This window comes from Gobio gobio, assembly GCF_949357685.1.
Source record: "Gobio gobio genome assembly, chromosome: 16".
Taxonomy (NCBI): Eukaryota; Metazoa; Chordata; class Actinopteri; order Cypriniformes; family Gobionidae; genus Gobio; species Gobio gobio.
Window position 1 is genome coordinate 6,382,917 of NC_137109.1, and position 22,192 is coordinate 6,405,108.

General features: G+C 38.5%; 1 protein-coding gene across 3 annotated transcripts in view; it reads left to right on the top strand.

Annotated features, from left to right (window-relative positions):
- Positions 1-22,192, top strand: part of pls3 (plastin 3 (T isoform)) — a 49,624-nt gene that overhangs the window by 15,719 nt on the left and 11,713 nt on the right. Inside the window, exons 1-9 of one of the 3 annotated variants that reach the window (XM_079838985.1) lie at positions 4,598-4,829; positions 7,665-7,775; positions 11,232-11,395; positions 14,427-14,556; positions 15,025-15,157; positions 15,258-15,339; positions 15,457-15,622; positions 18,111-18,253; positions 21,201-21,296. In XM_079838985.1, the coding sequence (XP_079695111.1) occupies positions 7,715-7,775; positions 11,232-11,395; positions 14,427-14,556; positions 15,025-15,157; positions 15,258-15,339; positions 15,457-15,622; positions 18,111-18,253; positions 21,201-21,296 (975 nt within the window). In that variant the 5' untranslated portion in view covers positions 4,598-4,829; positions 7,665-7,714. Of the gene's footprint in view, positions 1-4,597; positions 4,830-5,267; positions 5,986-7,664; positions 7,776-11,231; positions 11,396-14,426; positions 14,557-15,024; positions 15,158-15,257; positions 15,340-15,456; positions 15,623-18,110; positions 18,254-21,200; positions 21,297-22,192 lie in introns of those variants that run through there. The other 2 variants (XM_079838986.1, XM_079838987.1) reach the window with 2 other exon arrangements.

Sequence of the window (22,192 nt, forward strand, 5' to 3'; positions counted from 1 at the left end):
TCGATGGCACCGTGTCGAATGTGGACGAGGTCGAACTGGAAGCCATGTTAATCTTGGACTAAATCGGCCACCGTAGGAGTTAAAACGAAATCGGAATTGAGAGGAACAGAACCTGATATTCACTGGATGGTCATATACCTTTTAACCGCTAGATGGGGGAAAATATCACACAGTGTAAGCTTTAAGAGAAATCATATGCAAATTCTTAAGTCAACACCATTGCTGAGAATTTTTTTTTAAAACTGCAGTGAACCAAAGACAGCCTCAGTTTGAAATCGCTGGTGTTTGTGACGTCATAAACTACCTTGTAACCAATCACGTCAACGAGTGGATCTCTGAGCTGGTGCAAGTGAGTGGAGGCGGGGCTAATTTGCATATTCAGAAATTCACGTATACTAAATGAGGCAAGAGAAGAGTTACATTCAAGCTATTTTAAGCCATGAAGAATTTTGACAGGAAAAATGTTTAAATATGTAGTTTTGGTGATCAAAGATGAGTTTTAAGAGATAAAATGATTGACTACAGGGGACTTTAAAGGTGCAGTGTGTAGTATTTATCAGGCTCTATTAGCAGAAATGCAATATAGTATGTTTTCATTGGTGTATAAAGACCTTTGACACAATGAACCGTAGGGCCCTATGATTTCCGCGATCACCGAATCGCGGAATTGGCATATTAACGCAGAATCTATTGTCACACGCGGAATTTCCCGGAATTTGACATATTTGGTATTGAAATGCGGTTTTGTGTGGGAGAAGAACGTATGTCTGGGGAAAATGCAGACCGGGGGAAGCAAATCTGGGCAACACAACCCCTCCCGTCATTTCAGCTCCCCCTTCAAAACAATGAGAGTATGGCGAAGCGGCTCCACGGCTCTGCTTTCGTCTGCGAAAAAGTTAAGAAATTCCACGCTAAGCCCTCAGTGCCGAGCCGAGCAGTTCCCTCACAGGGAGTGCTTGCTGTATTTTACCTTGTTTTTAATGCACTTTAATGTACTGTATGGAAAATAATGCTTTAAATGAGATGCGCGGGACAGTGCGTCTTATCCACATCATGTTCAGCAGAGGTAGATCTTAAAGTGACAGTAGCACTGATAATGTCTGTCATTAATGTTCAAACAACAACGGGAACAGAAGATTGTAGCTTTAATGATGATTCATCTATATTTCACTTATTATTTATGCAGTTAAGAAAGGTGTTGATAACTTTATTCAATTTCTCTGTAGACTATGTCTGACAGGGAAGGCCACAGGTAATTATAACATTTATTATAATGGGTTTATGTAAAGATTGTTTTAAGTTCAATTAAATTAAAAGTTATTTTTTAAAGCCTAATAAATGTTGAAATTGGTAGCTTTCAGTTATACTGTAATGTAACGTTATCAATGTTTCATATAGACATTAATATCAGTGATACTGGCCTTCATTCATAAAAAGATGCCATTACAACACACATTTAAAATATGCTGTCTTTAAGTTGTTTCTAAATTAATTTGGAGTGTAACTGAAATTATTACAATATCAAAATATTAAAAATTCCAATGTTTTTAATTGCAATTAATCATGATTAATTACAGAAAAAATGCGATTAATTAGTTTTTTTTATTATCAATTCACAGCACTTATATCTAGTTGTGACTTGAAGTGCTTAGAGTGCAGTGTTATGTTGCAGTATTTGTCCTGAAAAGTAAATGTGATGTTTGTTACCTCAATAAATTTAAGGTCATTCCTATTTTATGTTTTATGTTCTATTATATTAACATTAAAAACACACTCTTTTTACGACTAAAATAACAGTTAAGGGTAAAAAAAACTGAATTCCCAAAAATTTAAACGGAGAAAAAAAAGGAATTAGCAAAAATTAAAACGGAAAAAACGAAATTTTGGAAAAAATAAAACGGAATTTGGGGAAAAAATAAAATGGATTTCAAAGGGCCCTAGAACCGTTATGTTTTTACTACCTTAGAATGAGCCATCTCTATCCACACACAGTGAAGTCGCCATTTTGCGCCGCCATGTTTCTACAGTGGCCCTAAACGGACAAACTTCTCTATAGAGCGCTAGCTACACGCTGTTCTCTCAGACGACGACATCTTTGTCCTGTGTGGACCACCGTAGCTTCTCTATGTGTTTCAAAAGGGAGGGGTGAGCGGTGGCCGGTTCGGCAACCGAAATTATTCGGCAGAAAATAGCAAAAATTGCAATACATTTTACCGAACAATGAGGTTTTTGATGATGCAAAGTCGCAAACAACTATAGCAACCAGAGCGTGCGAGAGAGCTGTACACAATGGCCAATGTGTTTAAAGTTAGTCAGACTCCACTCACTGCTCAAACCGCCAGAGTTTTATTCAGTGCTGAGTTATACAGACTCGCAAAACCTCTCATGAACAAACAAACAAAATTTGATTATGATTTGATTATGATATACCTGTAGGCATAATGGGCTATTTTTATTTTACTTTTTTTGTTTTAATTTATTTTAAGTTACATTGTGCTTTGTTTGTATAATGTCTGCTGGAATGCTAGAAATGTTCAGTGTTAAATAAATATTTTTAAATTGTAGTTTTGTAATTTATTTTAAAAGCAAGACAAAATAGTAAAAAAGCACATTTATGCAATGGTGAAAAAATTATAAATGAAAAAAAAGAAAAGAAAAACCACGTTCGGTATTCGGCTTCGGCCAAGTGCTTTATTATTATTCGGCTTCGGCCAAGAATTTTCATTTCGGTGCATCCCTACAATTCGGCAGTGAAATTTACACACTGTACCTCTAACAAACGTAAACATGAGATAAAATTGCGTTTGCTTAAGCAACAAGGCCATTTTAGCTTGCTTCTGCAAGTCTTTGAGCTCTTTTATTGTGACTTGTGTTTCATGGGACTCGTACCCGAGTGCAATATTGTACCAGGTGGGGAACCAAGCAAGTTTACTACGGTAGAAATTGCATATGGAGCTGGTTATATAATGCCAACATCAACGTGTATTAGTTTACAAATCATGCACTATGGTAAAAGGCTATAACATAGTATAGGGGTTTTCAAACTTTATCATGGCAAGGACCCCCAAATATGATGAACCTTGTATGAGGGACCCCCTTCCTAAAATCCATCTATATATTTGTATGTATGAAAAAACAGAGATAAATAGTAAGTGTGACATTATAAATACAACATATTGTTTCCAAACTTAAATTGGCTATACTTAATGTTGGATGTATAAACTCGAAGAAGAAATCCTTACGTACTGCGTTAAGAATACTGCCTTACAACCCCAGTGAGCAAGATAAAGGACTATAGTGAGAAAAACTCACTAGAAAGATACAAAGCAAACATATTCAATTCTGGAAAGTAGGTTTACGGCAAGAAAGGAGAGAAACGTTTAGATTTAACATGAAGAATGTTCGGTAGACTTTATCCATTTTTGCTGTGTCTTTTTATTCTGATATTTTCTAGGGGAACCCTTAGAACCTTCTGGAGGACCCCTGGGGGTCCCCGGACACCAGTTTGAACATGGTATTTTACAAGGAATCGCATTAAAATAAATTTTAATCAATAATCGGCTCCTGTAATCATAGCTCCTGTGAAAATGAATGGGAGTTATTGGTGTCTTACTGCCTCTACTGTTAATTTCAGCTGGAAACGGCTGTGAATTGTTTGTATAGTTGTGTAAAAATGTATGTAGATGCATGTTTTTCCAACAAGCCTAGGTTGCGAATGAGATCTGGAATGATTAGCTAACCTTATATTGCATGTGAAGTACAGCACAGTTCCCACTTCTTCTTCGTCAGGGTGCGGCCAAGTTTCTGCTGAAAAGGCATTGATATGTAAATGTGAGTGGTTATATAATGAGCTTCTGTTTGTGCTGTCATGCAACTTGTCCCAGATCACGAGAGTTGTGCTATTACTTTTCATTGAGAGTTAGGGGGGACTTGGGACATATCTGGGCGGCAAAAGGCAAAATAGGTGGAGGTGTGCATAGCATTTGGCCGAAACCCAGACCCGTTTATACGCAGTTTGCCAATGACTTGTGCTTTAGGCTATGAGAAATAAGATTAGGCCAAATGTGATTAATGTAACGCGGAATTGAAACAGTAAGTGTGTGTTTTGAGGTCATCATGCCCTCATTAAAGGTCTGTCTCTGGGAATGTTCTGTTATTTCTCATGTGGCCTGTTTCCTCAGCAAATGAATGAGTCTTTGTTACGTACCCGCTCAGCCGTCCTTGAAACGAGTTTACCATTGATAGATTGGGAGGATATTACAAAATGTTTGGTTTATTTTCCTTGCAGTTTTTGCGCTGACGGTATGCGTTTCTTTTATAGAAGCACACAGTCTTTCTGCTTGAACATGCAAAGATATCACATGTTCAGCATGTGTTTCCAAGTGATTCAGCATATGTCTGTCCTCGGTGTTATTTTTTCCTCTCCGGTAGCGACTTTTTAAAGCAACAGGATGTTGTAAGGTGAGTGGCGGTATGCGGATTTAAGAGATTGATCTTTTCCCTGGCCCTCTCTTGCGACTTTATTGCATTGCTCATTGCATCTGGGATGGAAACACTGGTAGTACAGAAAAAAGAAAAGCATGCACGCTTTCCCCTCCCCCTCTCTTTCTCCGTCTGCGCCTGCCTATCCCTCCTCCCTCTCCGGCGGACACGCCGACCGCTACTCCCATAGCCTGTCAGGAAGTGTTATGACTTGCTGCCATAGGTCTTTGTGAGGCAGGCAGGAATGCTGGTGCTTCAGATTAGCCTTGAAGGGTGTGGAGCGAGCACTGCCTCTACTGCTGCGACCGCTGCTGCCTACAGCCCCATTCTCCGCACGCATCGGGACGGTTTGTCTCTCTTTTTTCTCTTGTTTTGCTTCCCCTCTCCTCTACATCCCACATTCTCTCCCTAACGTGGGGAACAGCCTTATCTGTCTGCCTCTTTTCCCAGATGCTCAACGGCACAGCATCTGTGAAAGACGTCTGGTTGAGTTCACATTTGTTGCATCTGTTTGCAGTTTGGAGCGAAGGAAGCATTTTCGGGTTGTGTTAAGTGAGATTTCAAAGCCTTTTTCTTTTTGCATCTCGTCAGACTGGTTAATCCATTTTGTGTGGTGGAGCACATGCTCAGCTTTCCGTTTTTCAATCAAACCCCCCCTGAAAGCAATTCTGTGGCAGTTTTTCCATTGCTTTTGCTTCGTAACTTAACACTGCATAATGGACTTTGTTCAGTCACTCGTGCAGTGTTGGCAGTCCGCAGAGACACTGGAAATCTAGTGACTAGACGGGATCGTATGGTTGCTTAGATTTGTGCATGACTCAGTCCCGTGAGGTCAAACTACTCCTCACTCATTTGGGAAGTAAACAAACCTTAGTCAAATTAGACTTGGATTGTGAGGAAGCTTATTAAAGCAAGAATTGTGGAAGAAACAATTCCATTCGATAAAGGTAGCGGACGGTAGGGTCTCGGGATGCCACAAGGGTGGAGAATTGGCCCGATTGCATTTGGTATTTTTCTTAAAAATTCCAGCAAAGTTTCCGTGTTGGCTTTCTAAATAGCTAAAGGATGACATCAAATGTAGACCTTGAGACAAAATAGCCAAGTCTTTAAGAGTTAATCACACAATTTAACAGCAGGACATTGTCTCATTTCAGTGCAATTTTAGAAGTCTCTAACTTTACGCCGTCCCACCGGGGTGTGGTTGGACAGCTGGCACCTCTAATGACATAACTAACTGCTGAAAAAAAAAAAAAAAAGCTGGATTGACGACTATGGGAATGGAGATGTTGACATGCGCTGCGGGTGTGTCCTGAATCATCATGAGTTCTTGTAAGGTAGTGGCTAACAGGAAGATGTGCTTGTAGTGCCGCAGTGCCTGTATAAGAGCAGCTCTTAGGTCAGTTTGTACATCAGAGGCTGGAACGCTGCATCTGTTCTCGGTTCAGCTGCTGTGGGTGGACTCTGCTCAACAGGTTTTATTTTGTTGTGGCCTTGATTCAAACGGTACGTCAACAGAGTGTGTTCACACTGGGCCAATGCTGTAATACTGCAATTAATGGGGTTATATTAATTATTGTTATATCCTGGACAAATATTTACTTTGGTTTTAGTGTATTGTTTTTAGTGTATTACTGCTTATTGTGTGTTTGGGTGATAAGGTTTATGCTACACTCTTAAATGTGATAAGGTTTATGCTACACTCTTAAATGTAAATGTTATTTATTGGCATTGATGGTTCCATGAAGAACCTTTAAATTCCATAGAAACTGTGTGTATTGGGTAAAAGGTTCTTTACTGGCATTGATGGTTCCACAAAGAACCTTTAAATTCTATAGAACCTTTGCATTGCGTAAAATATTATTTACCGGCATTGATGGTTCCACAAAGAACCTGTAAATTCCATAGAACCTTTGCATTGCGTAAAATATTATTTACCGGCATTGATGGTTCCATGAAGAACCTTTAAATTCCATAGAAACTGTGTGTATTGTGTAAAAGGTTCTTTATTGGCATTGATGGTTCCACAAAGAACCTTTAAATTCCATAGAACCTGTATTGTGTAAAAGATTATTTATTGGCATTGATGGTTCCATGAAGAACCTTTAAATTTCACAGAACCTTTGCATTGTGTAAAAGGTTCTTTACTGGCATCGATGGTTCCACAAAGAACCTTTAAATTCCATAGAACCTTTGCATTGCGTAAAATATTCTTTACCGGCATTGATGTTTCCATGAAGAACCTTTAAATTCCATAGAACCTTTGCATTGTGTAAAAGGTTCTTTACTGGCATTGATGGTTCCACAAAGAACCTTTTAAATTCCATAGAAACTGTGTGTATTGTGTAAAAGATTCTTTATTGGCATTGATGTTTCCATGAAGAACCTTTAAATTCCATTTAACCTTTGCATTGTGTAAAATATTATTTATTGGCATTAATTGTTCCATGCAGAACCTTTAAATTCCATAGAACCTTTGCATTGGGTAAAATATTCTTTACTGGCATTGATGGTTCCATGAAGAACCTTTAAATTTCATGGAACCCTCTTCCACCCTTTATAAAAGAAAAGGGTTTAGAATAATAAAATGATCTTCACACTAAGAAAATTGGTTCTTTTGAGAACTCTTCACTGAAACTTTGTCTATGGCATGGCGTTGGAACCTTTATTTTGAAGAGGGTAGTTGTTAAACAAAAACAGACCGGCTGCAGGACAGTTGGGTGTAGACCGCATCTGGTGCTCAGATTTGTACGCGTCAATCATAACTCGGAGATAAAATAACACATTGATCTTCCAAAGAAACACGTCCAGACTTTGACGTTTGGCTGTGGAACGGACTCTTTCCTTTAGGTCACCTTTCTTCTGATGGAATTTGTGACTCTTGCTTTTCTGCAGTCGACTGAGCACAATAACTAGTCCTTTAAATAGCATTGTTCTGATCATTGTCATGGCAGTGAATCATGGGAGGCTGCATTCAAAAGGACCAGTCTTGACACACCCTCTCGAACATACATTTTGCCCAAATATAGTCTACTTTGTTGCATGCTTGATAGACGTTTGCATGTCATTTACATGTCTTATCATCATACTGTACTATCCCACTTCCAGGTTTCTCTTTCAGAAGACAGGCGCCAGTGTGCATTTACCACAGTCCACACAATCAAGTTTTTGTCTTCTCTCCACAGAAGGACACACTTTATTCGACTGAGAGAGCTTCAGGTTGTTCTTCGGGGAGATGGCAGGAAAGATTTCCAAAGACGAGCTGGAGGAGCTGCGGGAGGCCTTCGGGAAAGTCGGTAAGTGTTCTTCCTGTCCAACCTGTTTTGTCTAGTCTAATCACAACTTGGCATACCGCCCGTAAAGGTGTTCTTTTTCTTTTGCGTATCGTGTGATTTCTACTGATTTGTCTTTGTTTTCACTGCATGGATGAAAACGGCTACATCACCAAAAATGTGGGATCTATTTGCAAACATCTCATTTGGCTTCTAGTTTTAAATGCCATTGATTAAGAGACTCTAGATCTTTAGTTTTTTTTTGAGTGATGTCATTGTTTTGTTATGTTATCTGTCCTCCTGTGTTATTCCTGACAGTCTGGATTGTTGTTGCTCAGGAAAAACATCTGTGTTTTTCATTTGATTTCATAAAATGTTTGGCATAAGCTGTTGCCTGGCTTCTAAGCTGTCCTCATGGGCGTTTGTCTCCAAACCAGCAACGGTTTACTGTCATAAGTGTGTGTGTATGTATTCTCCTAGTTTCTCCGAAAGATTCCGTTTGAATAGGACTTGGAGCTATTAACAAGTTATTAATGTCATTAATTCGCTAGCATTAACTGTGCACTGAATATTTGCCATATTTTACTGCAAAATAAGTCTCTTTAAAGGGTTATTTCATCCACAAATGACAGTTCGGTCATTATTTGCTCACCATCATGTCTTTCCAAACCCAAAAAGATGATGTTTTAAATGATATCTGAGGGAATTTTGTCCTTCTACTAAAAGTTAATTCACTTTGACGCTTTAGAAAGTTCATAAAGAGATCGTAAACCCATTAAAATCAAGCGGCTTCATTCATGATCGCTTCATTTGATGAACAGATTCAGGCTTTTATTATATTTTATACACATTGATAAACACACAGACATGGAGCACAACAAATATGGTCAATGGAAGCTCAAATGTGCACACGAGAACAATGATGTTTGTTCTCACGTGTCAAGCAATTGATTTTTAGATATTATTCGAATTTAAATATGGAAAAATAAGAATATGAATTTTAATATTGGCACTAGATACTTCTGACACTTCAATAATATGTTACATCGGCAAAAATGGCTTGATAAGTGTTGCTTTTTTGGCTCACAAAAGATAATGCAAATATTTAATTTTTTCAGACTCATCCAACTAATGCGTTTTCTATACTAAAAACCAAAAAACAGCCCAGACAATGTCTCGAAATGTGATTGGTTCTTTGAACTAAAAGGAGGGACTTCCAAGCCTAAACTATTACTATTTATCCTCTCCGAGGAGAGTGTCCATCCCCTTTGGCTTATGCTGGAATTTAAAATATTCATTCAGTGCAGGATGAGTTTTCATTTCCATATGAGCTTTTAAAAGAACATCTATGTCAGCACATGAGTTTCGGTGATGATACACGGGGCAACTTTTTGAGCAATGTTGCTGGGCGTTTTCCCATTGAGAATGGGCAACAAGTTTCTCTCTGGATACTTTAGATCGGCCGCGGGCCCTGTGTCTCACTCGGTTGACCACCGTCAACATTGACCAGCAGCATTGCTCACAAAGTTGTCCCGTGTATCATTGCCTTTTGAGTATTGCATAGAGTACAGTATTAATATGGAATGTCAGTAGATTTACGAGATATTAACTGTTTTTTAACTGGTCATTAACTGCATTTTCATTATGAGGTGCACTTATAATGCTAGTAGGGTTAGGGTTAGACATCAAAATGTCATAATTTAGAAATAAAAGGCATTTTTCCCATTCGATTTTAGCCCCTGTTTTGAATGCGCTGTTTGAAGGGGCGTGTCTGCTGTGAGACTTCAGTGTAAACGCCCACTGCTGTGATTGGCCGCTATGAGAATTCAGTGTAAACGCCCACTGCTGTGATTGGTCACTGTGAGACTTCAGCGTAAATGCCCACTGCTGTGATTGGCTAACATCTTTGCCAATTAAATAACTAAGGAACTCTCTTGAAAGCTTTTGCTACTTTTTTACTTTTAGGCTACAGTTGTTGAGATTAGCAAATTGTGAAAAGTGTTTGATTGACAGCTCCAGCGATTACCAAGGGAGTTTTCTTTAATCGCTTTCTATATGTAATCACAGTTTAAATAGCAGATTATCTTCATCCTACAAGGAGAAACAATGTGAAGTTGAGCGTTTAGTCACTGGTTTGATTTACTGACACACAGACAAAGAACATCTGACTGTACGTGAATCATATCAGAAATCACTGGTCTCAGATCAGGCGTTAGACTGAACATGGTTACTCACATGTTGTGGCATTACTGTCGAGTCCATATCATAAAAGTCTGTTTGCAAAGCCTGTGCTGAAATTGCGACTGATTGAATCCACAGTGAAATGTACCGAGCAAACAAAAAATGCTCTACTGAGACATTCAAATAGTTGAAAATAAATATCCGCCCTCCTAGCATTAGGATCCTTTGGAAGGTAATGTTATTTTTAGTCCAGTGATCCTGTATCGCTCTTCTCTCCTCGTCATCTCACTAACACGCCAGTGGGCGGGGCCAAAGACGTGATGCTGTAGAAGTAGGCGTTGATCTGATGTGCAGAGGCGGTCGTAATGTCGGAGCTTGAATTCAATTGTTCAAGCTGCTTTTGGACTAACAAGGAAGTTTTGGGTTTTATACCTCTTACTCTTTAAAAGGATCAGGAGAAACCAAATTTTCCTTGATCTTTGACACATATGCTGTGATTTGTAATCTTCGGTGTATGGGTCTGGGTTTTGAAGTTTGTGGAATTTGGATTTTTTTTTTTAATGGTCCTTGACAAGAATGTGCTCCAGACTGCATTTCCCCGTTTATCTGATTTCTGGGCAGAACATTGGAGCCTAAATTGCTGCCCATGTCCTGCTATTTTAATGTAAACCCCAGTGGCTGACAATTCTTGATGGTTATTCTGTTTATCCTGTTTTAGTATTTAGACAAATAGCAGTTGCTAGAAAGATCCCATAACACAACAGCCCTGTTTCAAAGCCAGTGAGCCAGCGTTTGGCTGAACGGGCAGACTCCATTTCCAAATAGTTGGCAAATAGCAATATACCTCATTCTGGCCAGTATCTGAGGTCATGATGCGTGTCTCTTTTGTGGATAAGAAAATACCAGAATGCTTTGCTTGAAGCTCAGTAAAAATGTTTAATGTCTATGTTAGTTGTAAGCATAAATATATATAGCAAAATATAAATAGCATTTTAGTAGTTTAATTGAAGTGTACAGCTACAAATGTATCTGTTTTTGTATTAAAATGTTACATTTTAGGCTGCTTAAAACCTACCCGAGAGATGTTTTCACATTTCCAAAACACTTTATTTTGCATGCATATGCAGTAATATACAGTTTTTCTCGAAGTTGCATTTTGCTGATGGTAATTTCAACTGCATCTCCTCACCATTGTTTTTCAAAGTTGTGTGGTTTCTTAATATTTTGAAGCTGTTTTGTGCATGTTGGGTAGAGGCAAGATGTTGACGCCAAACCAATCATTTTCATTTCTCTCCATAGATTTGAACGGCAATGGCTTTATCTGTGACCATGAGCTCCACGAACTCTTCAAAGAGGCCAATCTGCCCCTGCCAGGGTACAAAGTCCGAGAGATCATCCAGAAACTGATGGAAGATGGGGACAAAAACAAGGACAACAAGATCAGCTTTGAAGAGTTTGTGTCTGTAAGTGATTCCTTAATATCCAAAAATAATTATAAACCTACATAACTAGGCTTAAACTTGCTACACATGTACATCACTTTCCATTGCAGTTCTTGTAATCCAGTGAATCAATGCTTTGTTCAGGCTTCATTTGCAAATCAAATGCTATTGTCGTGAGAAAAACATTCACATGATCACATATGCTGTTCTGATAATGTACAGCGCAAGCATGGGATTTTAATGAACGCAAGATGCATCTTTTAGAGTGAAGTTAGATGATTACAGCGAAGCGGTTTCGGCGTGATTAATCAATTAGACGGTTTAAGAGTGCAATGTGATGTTGTTTAGTTAGGAATTGAAATTGAAACCCCCCAAAAACATGCTATTTACAGCTTTTAATCCCTGATTTGCATATTCAGCAGTAGCTTCGGGCATATATGTACAACAGACAATACATTGTACTCTTGAGATTAGAGTTTCAGTGCTGAATCCAGATGGCCTGTTCACCATTTCATCATTTTTTGTAATTAGTGGTACTAAAAGAGTGATGACATGATTCGTATTAAACGCGGTTTGTGGATCTCATCCCATGTGTTGCAGACATGATACCTTAAACTGTGCAGGCTGGTTGAGGAGAGTTATGAAACAGGCCAAAGATTCCCATAAACTAATGGTGAAAAGAGTTTCTTATAGGGATGCACGATATATCGGCCACCATATCGGTATCGGCCGATATTTGTTCATTTTTAATGTTATTGTTATCAGCCCGATAAGGAAATTAGACCGATATATTAAAGCCGATAAATAATTGGTTATTTAATTCAGCTGAGACTTGCTTGAGACTTGCAACACAGCAGAATTGCTTGAATTATGATTGGAATCACTTTAAAAAAGGAAAATACATGTATTTACGTATACATTTGCACATAATACAAATATGTGCAGCGCAAGTCTTTCATATAGGCTACATACAATTATAATGAGGACATCATAATTGTGTGCATGGCTTTTAATGGTAAGACTTTAGTTTTTGTAATCAGGCTCTCAAAAATTATATAAAAGATTTAGATTTATCGGCCAATATATCGGTTATCGGCTTTCAGATATTGGTATCGGCCAGAATTTTCATATCGGAGCATACCTAGTTTCTTATACTCACCCAGGCTTGATCAATAGAGTAAAGACAGTAATATTGTGAAATATTATTAGAATTTAAAATAACTTTACTATTTTAATATATTTTAAAATATAGTTTATTCATGTAATTCAAAGCTGAATTTCCAGCATCATTACTCTTCAGTGTAACATGATCCTTCAGAAATCATTCTAATATGCTGATTTGTTGCCCAATTATCATTATTAGTGCTCATTTATTAATAATGGATCTTATTATAATGCATTTTCAGGATTCTTTGATTTAATTTTTTATGTAACAATGTAATAGTCCCTCTGTCATTTTTGATCAGTTTAATGTGTCTTTGCTGAATAATTCTGCAGACTCTTTTGCAGTCAGTAAATGTTGATGCATAAAACTAAAACTGTTTCATTGAGACAGTCGACGCTTCCTGTAAATGGGTGTCATCCCATTGAATGGCCCTGTGTTTGTTTGCACTGCTGTGAGGAGGTTATGAGCAGCTGCTGGCAGCCTGGGCACTGACAATCATTGTGTAATTACCCGCACATGCCACTCGTCATAAAATATGTGCATCTGTTTAGGTTCAAGGACCTCTTGTGCATTAGTGTATGTTTAAATTAGTAATATATAAATTCACATATATATGTGTGGATGAATTGGTTGGTGTGTATTTAACCCTCATCCTTCCCTCGCGGGTCAAAATGTCCCAAAGACCTAAAATTATACTCAATTTTTTTTTGTCCAGAAAGCTTATTTCATTTTATTTTTATAATATTTTTTTCTCATTTTTAATGCAATTTTTTGGAGGGTTTTTTTTGTTATGATTTTATTTTATTTACCTATAAATTTAATTGCTAGATTTTATAAATAAAATAAATAGTAATTTAAGCACATCCTTCACATTCTTTCTAATTAAATTCAAAAAAGCTCCCAATTTCATGCATAACCCTTTTAATTCAGCTCAAAATATCTCTCATTGGGTGTCTTTGCCGGCCTCTTGTGGAAAAGTACACTTTAAAAAAATAGTTAAAGTTACCTAGTTGCCTTAATTTTGAGTTCATTGAAATTAAAAATTTGAGTTAATACAATGAACATTTGAGAATCGACATCACCCTTTATTTAAATATTATTAAAAGATTTGGAAGCATATTGCGTAATTGTGTTTTAATTGTAATAATGCTGTGAAACATGCCAAATTGTGCTATTTTCATGATTTATCACACTTTTATTTTTTAATTTATGTGGTTCAGATACAATAATATTTTGAGTTTCTATTTATAAACCAATTTCCTTCATTGTATTAACTCAAATTTAAAATTTAAATGAACTCAAAATGTTAGGGAAACCAGGTTACTTCGTTTTTAAAGTTAAAGCAGCAATATTTTTTTACAGTGTAATATAAGATAATATTTCATGATGACTCTTGCCACTAGATGGCGGTATAGCTCTATATGGAGCAAATGAGCTGTTCCTCTGGGTCCTAAAGTACAATTTTTTGGTCAAACAAAATCCTTTTTTGTGAAGTTTTAGCATTTTATGTGTACGGACGCATTCCTTGCATTCCATTCATTCCTATGGGGGTTGACCCGCGAGGGAAGGATTTGTTACTTTTTTCAATTTCAACCACAAAACTCCTCGAATCCAGTAAAAAAATAAGTGCGACAAAAGTCATAGGGTCTTGGACCACTCCGATGAACACTCAATTTTATTTTATTTTAAAAAATGAATTTCGGGTCAAAATGACCCGAGGGAAGGATGAGGGTTACTATATTGTGAACAAAGTCCCAGGATAAAAGGTGCTACAGGTGTTGTAGCAGTTTCTGGATCATGTATTTGAACATGACTGAAACTCAATCAATCTGCATCCAGAAACAATCTATTCTATTATTAATTCTGTGGTCCCGTGTGTCTGCACAGATCTTCCAGGAGCTAAAGAGCAGTGACATCGCAAAGAGCTTCCGGAAGGCCATCAACAGGAAAGAGGGCATCTTGGCTATTGGCGGCACGTCTGAGCTGTCCAGTGCAGGCACACAGCACTCTTTCTCAGGTACAAACACCTCTGATTTCACCAGATCAGACAAACCACTGTTTCCTTTTGCTATGATTACTTTTGCACCACTTCCCACTGGCTTGTAATGTAGTACTACGTAAAGTAATGGCATCAGATGATCTTTGTATGTATTTTAAGATCTACATGCTACTCTAAGGTACTTAAAACAGTGCCATAGTAATATCAGGTCCTAAATCCCATAACATTATAATGGTACCATGTACTTTTTTTGTGTTTTTATGTTGGTAGCACTTTACTTTAGAGTCCCCATGTACATACTATGTACTTATTATAGTAATTGCAATAACTGGGTAACCTTAAACCTAACCTTAACCCATGTAGTTACCTTATATTACCCAGTACTTTCTTAGGTAAGTGCACTGTAAGTACACATACTGTAAAATAAAGTGCAACCTTTATGTTTTTAGTGGTTAATGGTATGTTGTTTTCTGTGTCTTTGTCCAGAGGAGGAGAGGTTTGCTTTCGTGAACTGGATCAACACAGCGCTGGAAAAGGACCCTGACTGTAAACATGCGCTGCCCATGAACCCCGATACAGATTCTCTCTTCAAGGCTGTAGGTGACGGTATTGTGCTGTGGTAAGTCGGACACACTCCTCAACGTCTTGTCTGTGGTTTAATTATTTTATATCATTTTAAGAAACCTCCTCATTGCATATGTCACTATGTTTCCTTCTAGTAAAATGATCAACCTGTCAGTACCTGATACTATTGATGAGAGGACCATTAACAAGAAGAAACTCACACCATTCACGATACAGGTTTGGTTTTCTCTACTTGAAGATTATTCTTTAAAATATGACTGAATTATTAACAAATGTATTGAAGCGTATGTGAGAGATTTGGGTCTAACAGAGGTCATTGCTTCTGTATTGCAGGAGAATCTTAACCTGGCTCTTAACTCCGCCTCTGCCATTGGCTGTCACGTGGTCAACATCGGAGCTCTGGACCTTCGGGAAGGCAAACCTCATCTGGTTTTGGGCCTTTTGTGGCAGATCATTAAGATCGGCCTGTTTGCTGACATTGAGCTGAGCAGAAACGAGGGTACGTGTCTCTGTTGCACAAATACGATCACACATCTAGTCCAAACAGTGCTGGCATTGCCACAGCTGACGACAACATCCAGGAATCCTGACAAACAGATCTAGCGTCACTTTTATAGTTAAATGTTAACCCGACTGACTGATTTGACTCTTGTGGTGGATTTGAGCTCTTAGATCTGACCTCGTTACTAGACTGGACAGTTTGTTTTCTCCCAAATTGAACTTTAGTTTTGGTTTGTTCCTCAACAGATCTATAGAGAGAGTTGTCTAACCTCAAATGTACCTTCTTCATAACGAATGAATCATGCTGAAAGTATCAATAAACAAGTTATTTGGTTACATAAAATCACTTTTTATCCGACACACTGCCAGGAATGAAGCAGGACTGAGATTATCATTTATAAACAAATAAAATAATTGCTTTGGCTTGACATTTATAGATCCAGCGACGGTTCTGTATGCAAGCATAAATGGTTTGAACTGCCGCCAATAAAAGTGAGAAAGAAGAGTTTAGCATTTTGGGTTCTCATTGGGTTACAGACCAACAGACCTACTGGATCGTTTCCAGAGGTTTGTGTGTGTAAACAGGAAGGCCAGCTAGAAGAGCATAGCAGTAATCCAGTCTAAAGATGGCGTTATCATTGACGAGCATTGCTAAACAGTGATTTTGTGGTGAATTGTAGGGGGAGTTCCTTCATCCAAAGTTTGCCAGGCAGGCTAAGTACACTTTATTGCCAAAAGTTTTGGGATGCCTGCCTTTACATGCACATGAACTTTAATGACATCCCATTCTTAATCTGTAGGGTTTAATATGAAGCTATAACAGCTTCAACTCTTCTGGGAAGGCTTTCCACATCGTTTAGGAGTGTGTTTAAGGGAATTTTTGACAATTTTTCTAGAATGAGATCAGGTACTGATGTTGGACGAGAAGGCCTGTCTCTCAGTCTCCGCTCTAATTCATCCCAAAGGTGTTAAATTGGGTTGAGGTCAGGACTCTGTGCAGGCCTGTCAAGTTCCTCCACACCAAACTCACTCATCCATGTCTTTATGGAGCGACGCTTTGTGCACTGGTGCGCAGTCATGCTGGGACAGGAAGGGGCCGTCCCCAAACTGTTCCCACAAAATTGGGAGCATGAAATTGTCCAAAATGTCTTGGTATGCTGAGGCATTAAGAGTTCCTTTCACTGGAACTAAGGGGCCAAGCCCAACCCCTGAAAAACAACCTCACACCATAGTCAGGCAAGTCCCGTTCTCCTGGCAACTGCCAAGACTCGTCCATGGGATTGCCAGACAGAGAAGCGTGATTGGTCACTCCAGCACATCTCCAGTGCTCTAGAGTCCAGTGGCGGCGTGCTTTACCCCACTGCATCCCACGCTTTGCATTGCACTTGGTGATGTAAGGCTTGGATGAGTTGCTTGGCCATGGAAACCCATTCCATGAAGCTCTACACACTGATCTTGAGCTCAACTGAAGGCCACTGAAGGTTTGGAGGTCTGTAGCTATTGACCAGCAGAAAGTTGGTGACTTCTGCGCACTGCGCACCATGGAAGTGATTAGAACACCTGAATTCAATGATTTGAAGGGGTGTCCCAATACTTTTGTCAGTACAGTACTTACTAGAGCTGTGTTCTTAGGGTAGCAGTATCAGGAAAATCCATGTGAATGTATGGTAGGTAACAGGAACATTGTTTAAATTAAGAATGAAAGTGGACCAAGCACCGAACCCTGAGGTACTCCAGTGGTTAGTTAATAGGACTTAGACATCTCTCCCCTCTGAGATGCGCTGAAGGATCTACCTGTTCAAACCAGTGGAGTGTAGTTCCTGTAATGCACAGTGAGAAGAAGGTAGATTGGTAATTTAATGTGTAGTCAAGTCCAGCAGAATGAGGACACGTGATCTGGAGGCTGCTTTTAAAGCCCGGCTGTTGCATAGAAATGTGTTCTGTGAAAGTAAGAGACCTGGTTGAAAACAAATGTTTTCATCAAGAACAAGTTAACATAGACTGGTCTGTTATTTTCTGATAGTGTAGAAGTTGTAGGGTTACCTATTTGAATGTGTTGGAGAAGTGTGGGCACCTACAGGATACAATAGAGCAGGGATGGGCAACTCCGGTCCTGCAGATTTTAGCTCCATCTCTAACACGTCTGTAAAATCTAACCTACATCTTCAGGATTGTTTGAAAATTTCAGGCAGGTGTGGTGATTAGGGAGGGACAGGAGTTGCCCATCCCTGCGCTAGAGAAACCTCAGACCTAAGAGCATTTCAACCAGAAAATGAATTGTGGTGTACTATGAGGTCGTGGAAAGGGCATGGTCAGTTTGAAATGAAGCGAATAGGCTTTCTGAAAGCACAACTGGAGCTGTCTGAATGAAATGATCAGTGGTCAGATAATGCCTTTGTCTTGGTGCGGCAAAGGTAATAGCCATTAATCATAATTCTCTGATGCAAAAACTAGTGTGATTTAATGTCACTGTGTTCTTTCTTCAGCTCTTGCTGCACTGTTGAGGGATGGAGAGACAATTGAGGATCTGATGAAACTGTCTCCAGAGGAACTGTTGCTCCGCTGGGCCAACTTCCACCTGGAGAATGCTGGCTCGAGCAAGATCAACAACTTCAGCCATGACATAAAGGTCAGCCTTAATGTGTCCATTACTATACTCTCTCTGTGTGTGTGTGTGTGTGTGTGTGTGTGTGTGTGTGTGTGTCTGTCTGTGTGCTGATGAAGTATCAGATCTCTGCCCATGCTGCATGAGGATAGTGAGCATGAGAATTGTGGTTATAGTCCTGTCTATCTTTTATATTAACTTAGTTGCAAAATATGAAAACTGCTCTTATATTGTAAAGTTTTAATGCATAACCACTCTAATATCAGGGCTTTTATTCTCTATCAAGATAACTGGATAACTACACAGATAAAGATGTTGTCCTTAGCGGTGTTTATTTTGCTAATGATGCCTGAATTGTGGCTTACAGATGGTGCCATTACTTTTCCATGCAAATTCTGAGACATACATAGATATCATAGGAACTTGGGAATGGGCTCTTTTGACTTCATAGCATCATAACATCTGCATATTTACACCCTAGCATTATGGCTTGGAGTTTTTCCGCTAGAAAGAACCACACAGAAAATGTGAACATCTAGCTTTTTTTATTATATGCAATGACTTTAAATGATAATTATGTGACCCTGGACCACAAAACCAGTCATAAGGGTCAATTTTGATCATATTGGTCATCTGAAAGCTGAATAAATAAGCTTTCCATTGATTTATGGTTTGCTAGGATAGGACGAGATACAACTATTTGAAAATCTGGAATCTGAGGGTGCAAAAAATCGAAATATTGAGAAAATCGCCTTTAAAGTTGTGCAAATGAAGTCCTTAGCAATGGATATTACTAATAATAATAAATGTTTTAAATATATATGGTAGGAAATTTACAAAATATCTTAATAGAACATGATCTTTAATTAATATCCTAATGATATTTGGATAATTTTGACCCATACAATGTATTGTTGGCGATTGCCACTAATATACCCGTGAGACGCATGACTGGGTTTGTGGTCCAGGGTCACATATTGTACTATATACTAACATTAAATGGCCTGTGCCTGCGAGAATGATTTGAATAACATGAAACCTGAGTGTGTGTGAAATGGAAAGTTTTGCGTAGGTGTTTTGCATAGTTGAATTCTCTTGAAGAACCTATGGATAGATGCCCAATCGATAGCTTATTTTTTTTAAAGGTGAAATAAAAAAAATGATGTTGCTGAATTTATCCAAATTAGAATTTCCATAACAGCTAGCTCCATTTTCTGTTTCATAAAGGCAATTCACCAGAGCAAAAGTGCAGTTGCTTTGACTTTCAAATGCTCTGGAAGGCCAACCACAGAAAAAAACATGTGTAAAACATGTGAGGGATCATTTAGTGTGTGATAAAAGATGTGTGACCCAAGCGGTTAGGTGATTGCCCTCTTGACTCATGGGATGTCATTTATTTTCATGAAAAAGTATTGGTGATGAAGGTAAAGATGAAAAACTGTGGATCGGTGAATGATTGAACTCATATATCTCTCTCTATCTCCCTCTGTGCTGCAGTTAACAGATTTTTCAAAGTGTGTAAAGGTACTTTTCCGAATGTATTGGAGATCAGTTATGCCTATTTTGTTGTTTTGTTTGCTCGTTCATTTACGTCTACCACTGTCATGTTCTCAGGAATTCACGCATGATTGTCTGTTTCATATATTTTTTACAAATTTCTCTGGATTGTGTCTCACATTAGTGATATAATTCACAGTGTAAATATCTTTTGATGCCTTCAAGCCCTTGCAAAGAGTTGCAAAGGGGCTGAACATTTATGGTAAATTTCCAAAATGTTTCCAAAAATGTCCAAGTTTCTATTTTGGACAGAACAAAATGGATGCGTTGGACCATTATAGTATTGCAGTTGCACAAGTCTGTCGCCTAATGGTATTTTTTGACAGGCTTTATTGTTATTCTGTTCACAAAAATGTATTGAAACTAAGTTGTACCACCAATATTCTCAATATGATCAATACCAGCTTCTGCCATGATTCATTTTCTCTATAAATCTGACTGTATGATATTTGACACAGCCTCTAAATTATCACATTTTAGCGGAAAAGGATGTACTCCATTCCTTCTGTCGTCAGATCAATACTTTTTATACTTTTTTAGCATAATTGCGCAAACGTCCACCATCAGCTCATGGTTCAAGTGTCTGTTTGCGGTGAAATCTGTGCTGATTTTTATAAAGTAAATATAATATTTATAGTAATAGTAATATTTCAAGATGAACACTTTGTGGACTGACACAACTCATCATCATACATAATTTTTTTGGAAACATCATGAGCATCAAATATGATCATCAGGCTTTTGATAGGTTTATTAGTTCATCTCTCAATCGTCATTGTATTGCATGGCATTATATGTTTTAAAACTACAGAACTTTGATCATAAAACTAAGCATTTAAATGTCATCTTACTAAGATATTATTAGCATATATAGTGACGACTGATATGTATATGCATTTTATGTAAGTATCTGCTATACTGTTATGAAGATCTCATTGATTTACATTACAGTTAGAACTTCATCTTATTACTTTTTTGTCCATATAAGTATCAGCATCTGCACCAAATTGCATATTTTCCTCAGTTTGTGCAAATAAAACTGAGGTATGTTTTCCTCCTTGAGTGTGAGCTTCATATTCTCACTATATCAGTCCATATGAGCCATGAAACCTGATGAATCAAATATGATACTCAACTCAACAAAATGCACGTATGCACTTTTTTTCTTTTTCTAAAGGTTTAATAATCTGTTCCATGTCACACCAGTATTCTGTAGAGATTGATTTTTATGACTGATACTGATTATTTTGAAGTGTTTTCTGTCGTAATGGTGTTTGTCTGAGAGTCTCTAGTAAGGACACCATTATGACGTTCATGTGCTCTCAGCTCATAAATACAATCTTGCTGATGTGACTTTACGCTTCACGTTTCACTGAAATATTAATTTTTCCTGTTCTCTCTCATGAATCTGCAGGACTCGAGGGCTTATTTCCACCTGCTCAACCAGATCGCTCCTAAAGGTCAGAAGGAGGGCGAAAGTCACATCGACATTGACATGTCAGGCTTCAGCGTGAGTTCACATTATACACTTTTAAAGTGCACATCTATCATTAGGCATTTCTGTATCACAAACCAGTACGCAAATGGGAGACCAACCCATTAGTTGTTATTGAATGGCTCTTACGATGCATCCGGTAGTGTGCTGCTCTCAGTAGAGGAGGGTGGCTTATGTAAAAACATCAAAGCTTCATTCACAGGAGCAGCAGGAGGACAGGGGCGGCTCATCTCAGATTTGACCGGTAGCTTCCTGCTTTATGGAGAGCGGTTATCAAGCATCAGCCGATCAAACACGAGCGTTTCTCTGGGGGTTTAAACTTGGCATGGGATGGTGAAAGTTTATCCAAACCTGGGATTGATTCTTATAATCATTGCCAAAATGAAGAACCGCAAATTCTAAGAAGGATGTGTTTTTTTACGATGGTGACTTCCATTAGGGAAATCTGCAAAAAGCCACTGTTTATCGCACATTGTGTTCCAGTCTGTCGTAGCAGTCACAACACGAGAGCAGCCGCCGCGGATGCCAGATTCCACCCCCAATGTGCCATAATTCAAGTCATTCATTGCTTGGGTTCAGGACAGTAACAATGTTGCGTCTAAACAGGCAGAGCTGTGACTCCTGTGAGTGTGTTTAACCCCACACACTGTGATTGACTGTGTGCTGAATGAGACGGCTGTGGCCGGGACACGCTCAGGGTCGTTTCACCGTCAACATCAGCCAGTGTTTCAGCTTTCTGCTGCCTTCGAGTCCCAGATAATACAGAATGTTTCCTTTCAGTGTCTGACACTCTTTTCAAGCCCTAGTGGACGGCATTAAGGTCTGTTCTGTTGACTTATGCAGTCCCTTTCTAAGAAAGACTGGGCAAGATGGCAAAAAAATTAATAAACGTGATATGCTTTTGACAATAT